This window comes from Phaethon lepturus, unplaced genomic scaffold (assembly GCF_000687285.1).
Source record: "Phaethon lepturus isolate BGI_N335 unplaced genomic scaffold, ASM68728v1 scaffold10719, whole genome shotgun sequence".
NCBI lineage: Eukaryota > Metazoa > Chordata > Aves > Phaethontiformes > Phaethontidae > Phaethon > Phaethon lepturus.
This window is the reverse complement of record NW_010562750.1, coordinates 67,081-74,958: the sequence shown is the minus strand read 5'-3', so window position 1 is coordinate 74,958 and position 7,878 is coordinate 67,081. Positions and strand designations below refer to the sequence as shown.

The 7,878-nt window shown below is 38.0% G+C and overlaps 1 protein-coding gene across 1 annotated transcript in view; it reads right to left on the bottom strand.

Moving 5' to 3' along the window:
- The window catches only part of PDPN (podoplanin), a 15,426-nt gene extending 8,045 nt beyond the window's left edge, over window positions 1-7,381 (bottom strand). The window contains exon 1 of the mRNA XM_010294378.1: window positions 7,312-7,381. Coding sequence (XP_010292680.1) covers window positions 7,312-7,381 — 70 coding nt within the window. The remainder of the gene's footprint in view (window positions 1-7,311) is intronic.
- Between the last annotated feature and the right edge of the window lie 497 nt (window positions 7,382-7,878).

Below are 7,878 nucleotides of genomic sequence, written 5' to 3'. Positions count from 1 at the left end.
TTCCGTTTAAGATACTACTGAGCTAACTATCTGGAGTTGACTGTTTTAGTACCTGCTTCCTGAACTGTTACAGACCAAGTGGTGGTGTTTGAAGAACTTTGTATGTACATGTGTGTTAGCCACCCTATTTTGGCTGTATTTATTTATGTCCTGGTACAAAAATTCCCTTTCTGAGGAAGCATTCTTCACTCAGATGTTAATTTGATTGCAAGCAAAGTGAGTCTTAAAGTCAGCATCTCATTATTGGAATCTTGTTCAGTTGTAGTTCAGCGGAAACTTTTATTCATGGTGGTGGAAGTTTAACAAAAATGTATGAGTTGATAAGATATCTGCTTTTTGAATACATAATGTCTCAGCAGCAGCTCTGTAGTTTTCAAATACATTTTTGTCTGTTACTTGGCTTCATCCTCAACTTAAACATATTCCAGAGCCAGGTCCAAAACCTACCTCATCAGCCTATTTTTCTCTGAAAGTAGTTTTCCATTATTTTTCTATAATTGCTTAAACATTTCCAGGTATTTAAAAAAGCATATAGGTGAGTCTTGTGTGTGTGTGTGAAATGGTTCAATGCTACCAAATCCAGGCTACAAAATTTTTTGTACTTGAAAATTTGAGGTTTTGGAGAATATAATATAGTGGAGTCTGGGTTTTGCCTTCTGGATTTTGAGCCTTAGGATGGTTAAAATTTTCAGAGGTTAGAAAAGCAAGGAAGTTTTGTAATGAAAACTGAAATTCTCATTTGTACCTGTGGCTCCTGCAAAATTCATGACACCAACAGTATCCTGAGAACTTTGTATCTTTAGCCTGTTTTGGGCCACAGCACTGGCATTTTCTCTTTCTCTGTTAATTCTTTCTGGAAGCTGGAGTAATTTTCTTTATCAATACCATGATAAAGAAATGCCCTGGCATATGTGTTAAGTGTCTAGACTTTCTGTTGTTCAGGAGAAAGTATGTACTGTCTGTCTAAAGCCTGAAGTGCTTCCTGCACTTTCCTTATATAAAGACTGTCAGCTTTGCTTTATGTAATGAAGGAAGCTGGATGACAAATACCGTCAACTTTGGAAAGCATCTGCCAGTTGAAAAATAGTCATGGTGCACAAGGAAGGATTTAGCTCAGCCTTATTTAGAGTATGACTGACTTTGTTCAGGTATTCTGTGTAGCTCGTGATGACAATGTTTTGCTGAATTGTCAGAAACATTTCCTTTGGTCACCACACCCTACCACAGATGGTTTCTATTGCTGTGGCTGGCTTAGTCAAAGGAACAAAGCCGGAGTTTAAATCTACAGTGCCAAGTAGCAAAGAACCACTTGGCTGCTTCTGAAGTGAATCACATGTCTTCTGAATGTTATGATATTCTACATTGCCCGTATATAGGATACCCACAGAGAAGTGAAACAAAATATATTTTAACTGGGCAGATATAGAGAAAATTAACTGCTTTTCATGTGCTTGCTATATGTGTGTGACCCATAACCACAGTCATGAAACAAAGCCACAAGAGGAAAAGGTGGTAACTTACTGAGCTTTCTCTTATGCGTGATAATAGCCACAGAGCCGTGGGCATTAAAAGGAAGAGACTATTTAACTCCATTATGGGATATTCCTTTAAAATATTCCCTGCAGAACTAGAGGTGAGTCTTCTACGGTTTATGTTTTTAATAGCGTTGCTGTCAATCTGATTTCGTATCTGAGTACACTGACCTCAGAGTTGCTATCCTGTGAATGTGCGATATAACCACTTTCACATTGGTATTTGCTGCCCCACGACCCTGTTGCCCTGTTTGCAGTCTGACTAGCAATATCTTTGTTTTCTCTGAGCAGTAGGGCTTTGATTAGGGCAACAAGATCAGAGTTGTGATCAAGGTGTGCATCTCTTCTGCATCTTTCTAAGCAGCACATAAACACAGTACCGTAATGCAGCAGTTTCATGGCTGACAAGTAATGAGCATTGGAGCTAAGACAAGGTGAAGAGTACAAAATTTTGTGTAATGAATCAGCAGATTTTACGGGGTGTGCAGCAGAAAGCAGATAATCTGTGTACAAATATTGGGATATATAAGTGCAGAAGAGAGGAATTAAGAAATGACCTTTAATACAGTAATAAACTAATCTTTTTCCTGAATTGCTTCCATCCCAAAACTCTTGAGGCTGTAGCCATATGCCCTTTCACAGCTGCCTTACTAAACCCTTCTATCTGCTAGTGGAACTGTTTACATTATCATTCTTAACTCATTTGTTTGTTATACGCATGCTAAACACTAACTGGAAACTGTCTAGGCTTTAATTTTGTTCACACAATGATTTTTGGCTAGCTGCTTTATATTGCCACACAGCAAGCAAGATCCATTCCAATAGTTTAGTCTGACTTTAGTTTGACTTACTAACTAATAACATACTAGCTAATATTTGGATGGGTCCTACAGTCATAAAAACATCTTAATATGCATTTGGAATTTAGAGATTTAGCAGCAGTTCATACACTTTTCAAGCCCTCCTGAGAGGGTGTTGTGTTCACCTGAAATGGTACACACAGCTGAATTGTGCCCTCACAAAGAATTATTCTGATGCAATTTATGCTGGACGTTGTAGTGTTTGTAATCAACAAATACAACGATGGAAACACACGAGGAAGTCGTAAAGCAAAACAAAGAATGTGCATAGAATCACAGTTTCTATTCCTTTGAGAGTCTTTGGCCAGGCTTCTGAGGCAGTGAGCTGGAAATCAATAGTGAATTTGTCTCTTACTTTTCTCATTTGTTTCTCTTTAGAACATCCCAACATACCTATACTCCCAATCCTACATCTTTTTCTGAAATGCGGTGTAGCAAGCTGTGCACAACACAGCTATGTGAGCTTTGCGGCAGCATTAATTCAGGCTGAGGCTATGGTATGTGCACACACAAATTGGAGAAGGCCCTTTTAGAGGCTGCCTGTCTGCAGCATGCATCTGGGATGCAGTGAATAGTAGGACCTGGCAGCATTTGAGTTCCATCCTGTAGTCCCTGACCGCATCCAGACAAAAAGCAAACAAACCAACAAAACAAACGTGCAACTGAGACAGACCATATGTTAGAGCTGGGCAAACAGTAGTCATTTCTGCAGTACGCATGTACATATGGCTTGCCTCAAATGACACAAGGAGAAAATACTGCATGCTTCTGTCAGAGCCCAACAGCCTGCATGCTGTGGGCTATCCTTCCTTTACTGTTTTTTATTATCTATTAAAATGCTCTTTTATCTCGAGGTTCTCAGCTGCTTATTTTTGCAGATGATTTACAGGTACTAGGTCTGGGGTAAATGCATGGGTTTGGTGGAAACTGTTGAATTGCAGGAGCTGAGAACCTGGCCTCTCTGTTTCCAGTTTTCACTGTGCAGCCTGAGTTAATGAAAGGTCCATTGGAGCTTTTAAATATGGCTATTTCCTTTGCTTGTAAAGTTATACAAATTCAAAAAGTAACTTTTGTATTACAGATGGGCAAGCCTCTGCTTTCCCAGTGAAGAAGATAAAGCAGATTTTATCTGTTCTCTACTGGTCTTTTACTAAGACACTGCAAAATACCGACTCACTAGTTTGCAAACCCCACTAAATTGATATCCAGTAAGATTTTTTTCTCCTTTTTGTGATAATTAAGTTTTGGGTATTGGACATGTAGAGCTAGATTCATATCATGCTAATATAGTTTACAAGAGGAACAACAACATGCACGAGCACGCTTATGATTCATGATGCAGCCAGATGCAGGGTGAAAGGTTTTGTCACACTGGTAGAAAACTGGCTCACTTTTGGAGTAACACGTGGCTGTTCATTTTGGTTGTTCATTTTATTTACTACCAGCAGTTACAGAATTTGATTTTCAGAAGAGTTCAGAGTTGCCTGATTTTATCATTTAGTTTTGCCACTGAACTGGCAACGTAGCTTGGGAAAATCAAGATACTTTTCACAAAATCCTGTCTTGTGATTTTTGTCAATTCTATTTTTTATTATTTTGAAAAACATAGAAAATCTTTTAGTCTTTCATAGTTGACTGTAATCTTCAATTTCCTTTCTTACCCTATAAACACTTTTCATCAAATTATCCTCTCCATGTGCTTACTTTTAGTCCAAAACAAACGTAAAGTAACATGACCTAGTGTAAACCTGTTTGAGACTTGCATAAGGACTTATAATCTATTATTTGCCTCTAGGTAAGATCAGGCATGTGGACAGTTGATACAGCTCAAATGACATGTGGTAACTTGTTTAAAAATCATGTTGATTTTTGTTCATGTTATGTGACGGCCAATAGAGTAATCTCCTTCTCTGCAATGATACTTGCACCATGGGAAAGGTTTCAAATTAAAAAATGTGTTGCCTCTAAAGGACTCATTGGAATGCTTGTGCTTTTAATTGTTTGATTAATGCTATGCCCAGAAAAATGTTAGGCCAACTTCCATTTCAGCTCATTTGATCAGATCCTGTGTGCTAAGATTTGCCTGAGTTTTTGCATGCTGAAGTGGATCACATTAGGACAAATATCTATCTGCTAATCATTCAATAGGAAATGCATTAGTCTAAAAATTCATCAGCTTGTATAGTGCTCAGGGCTGTCGTTAGTTGTAAGAAAGACAAAATATTTGGCTGTTTCAGTTAGGATTTAAACCATTAATAGATAACACAAATAGAACATGCATGAATGTGTTTTAAGTAGACAGTGATTAAGATTTGTTACTAAGTATTCTTTCTGTGTTTTTGCTAACTTCTGCCACTAATTTTATTTGGAAGTTCACATATGAAGAATGGAATTAATAAGTTAGTTATTTTCTCCTCTTCCACATCAATACTGTATTTTATGATTTTTACAGCTTTATGTCTTGCTTTATGTGACCCAGTTAAAGGAGCTTTTGTCATTTCTTTTGGAAACCGCGTTGCTGACTGGGACCAAAAATTCCTGTTAAGAGTGGCACAAATCCAGGAAATTTTAACAGAAATCTGGATTAATTTTTAACTTACTGATGTTAGATTTAATTTGCATGTTCTCTATGAGCAAAGCATATGCTTAAGCATTTTTGACTTCTCCCTTAAGATTCATAGGTTTTTGCTGAAATGATGTTCATGGGTTGGCTGACGGTCCTGTTATTGGGTCAGTGGTAACGGCTATTTTCCAGTCACTTTTCCGGTTCACAGTTGTCCTGAAATGGTTTCTGTGCCTCTGGCTTCTTCATAAAGTTGCAGCAGCTCAAAGACAGCAAATAGTAATGAAACTGCTCAAATTGTGGATCACTGCCTGGAGGGGGAAAAATGCTGTGCTTACAACTAGGATCAGCAGCTGAATTCAATTTATTGGCAGTTCAGGGACGAGTTTGGAACCAATAATAATCCTTCTTGGAAATATGCTTCCTGATCGAAACAAACCTGCTTTTCTTGATTAGGTCTCAATCCAGAAAATGTGCCCAAATACAAAAAAAGGTTAGCTGCAGATATAGTTATGGCCTTATCAGGGTTAAGAGGTGTCAGAATCTGATAAGGAGACTTTTTTCACTCTAAAACGTTCAGGCCAAGTTGTCTGCCCCAGAGATTCAGATATCTGAATATACCCACTCTACCTAGGGCTATACAAGCCAAAAATTCTCCATCTTCATTGTCAGTGCAGTCACAGATTGCCAAAGGTGGCATTGTCATTTTAAGTTTGTTCTAACTTGTAATTGTTGATGGTTACCAGTAAACAGTGGTGATACACATGCTAAATATTTGAGACTTGCTTATTTTGTGTCTGGGGTCTATTTTCCTGGTGTATCCTTTGGAAGCTATCCTAAATGATTGGCACCATGTGACGAAAAAGTCATGAAACCTAAACAGACACAGAAAGCCTTAAATACTGTAAACCATGTTCTAGATCCAACTGTGGAGTTCAGTGCAAACTATACTGGTAATAAAACAGAGGTAGAATCTTGCAAGCCGGAAATATTTTTACATTTTTCTCGCTAGTAGGGTTTCAATTTGATTGCTGCTCACTCCTTCTCTGAGTTGAGAGAAAATATGCTTTAAAATTCCCCAAAAGCCTTAAGATGAAAGACCTTTTTTCCTGTAATTCTGGTATCCTAGAAACTGCTTAAGGTAATTCTATAAAATGGTGGTGGGTTTTGCCTTTCTTAATGGCTTTAAACTTTGGTACATTTAATATTGACGCTTTTTAAGGATAAGCTAGCTGGGTGAGCCCTAAGTGCTTATCTCTGAGAAAGCCTAGAAAGCAATAATTGAGACTTGCCTAATATCTGTTGACTTTTAGATTTTCTGTGACATTTTAAAGCATAACTGTAAACTTTCAGCCTCATATTCTGACATACAGAACACCAGGAATACCCATTAGAAGTTTCAAGCCAACATCCACACATCCTGTATATTGTTATAGCTCCATTATTTTCAGCAGAATGATATTGACTGTCACCAGGCCAACATCGGGTCATATGTTTCAGTTAGGGTCCCCAAATCCAAGTCAGGCAGGTAGATTTATGCTTTGGAAGACTAGTGGGTTGAGTTGCAGGTTATTGTTCAGAGCACTAGTACTGGGAACGTGTTCCGTAGCAATGGTAGCTGTATTTTACCACTACAGGCATATTTTTCTGTTTGCACATACATCATACATTAGGCACATTGCCTGATGGCAAATTCATTCATAACGAGTCAAATACTACGCAGAAAGACTGAATTTGCATGGGATGTTTCTGGAATCAAGTACTGCTCAGGGGAGTTCTGATTTACTGTTAATAAATCAGACTTTTCCTTTAGCTGCAAAAAGACTAGATAAAACATCTGTTTTATCTAGAAGTGTATATTGTATTTTCCTTATAAAATTCAAAAGGAATAGTTTGCCAAATAAATTTTTTCTGAGTAGGTACATAACACTCTTCAAATCCCTTAGGTAGTAATTCTTCCTGTTTTAGTTTCCCTCACTTTCTTACTTTCATAGAGAGTTTCACCACCTAAATTACTGCTCGCAGTCTCCTTTGCATATACTATAGTGACGCTGAAGACATTTCCAAGGGCTGCTGATGTAATGCCTTCCCTGACTGCTTGTACCATTCTCCTTCCCTTACACAGACACACACAGAAAATTCTTTTCTAATAGATCATAACTCAGCCCATCTGAAAACTTTTTATGTGGGTCTTTTTTCCTGATTGCAGCCGTAGTAGATGCGTAGTAGTAGCTTAAGAATTCAAAAGAAAGTTTTATAAACAGGACAGAGCAACTATATTGCCTATGAGTAAGCACACAAACTGTTAAATTACAGGAAATTACTGGAAATAATTTGAACCAAAGTTTCTTCTTACCTTCTTCAGCAAGTGCTACGAAAGGCATGCTTCCTAGAACGAAGATGAAGAATTGAACTTTAATAAACATCTTTGATTTGCTTACAGAATAGCTTTCCAATCCTGAGACCAGATGGATTCAAATTCTGATTAATTTTTTTAGAGGCAGGGGAAAATTGAGATCACAAAAAGAAATCACTGCAAAAAATACTTTGGTATTCCAAATATTCTTGTAACTGCTGTAGTCTGAAGGGGAAAGGTTTTCCCAGATGATAACTATACAGCTAAAAGAAAACTGAGTGAAGTCGGCATTATTTTCTTTAGCCAAGGGGTGGGAGCATGCCTAAGGTGGTCCTCAAAGACGAGCCAGGCCCGCCCTCTGCACTCTGTTTGGTCAGTACTAAAATTATGATCTCAGCCCAGGTTTAAAGTTACAGGAGCTGTTGTGGCTTTCAGAAGACTTTTATTTAGTAAAGAGGGAAAGGGTCCTTAGGCAGAGCGAGGTGTTCAGGGAGTTCCCTCCTTTCTGCAAACTGTCCTTAAAAATATTTAAGGAACAACACTAAGGACATTTTTCCTGTTATTTCC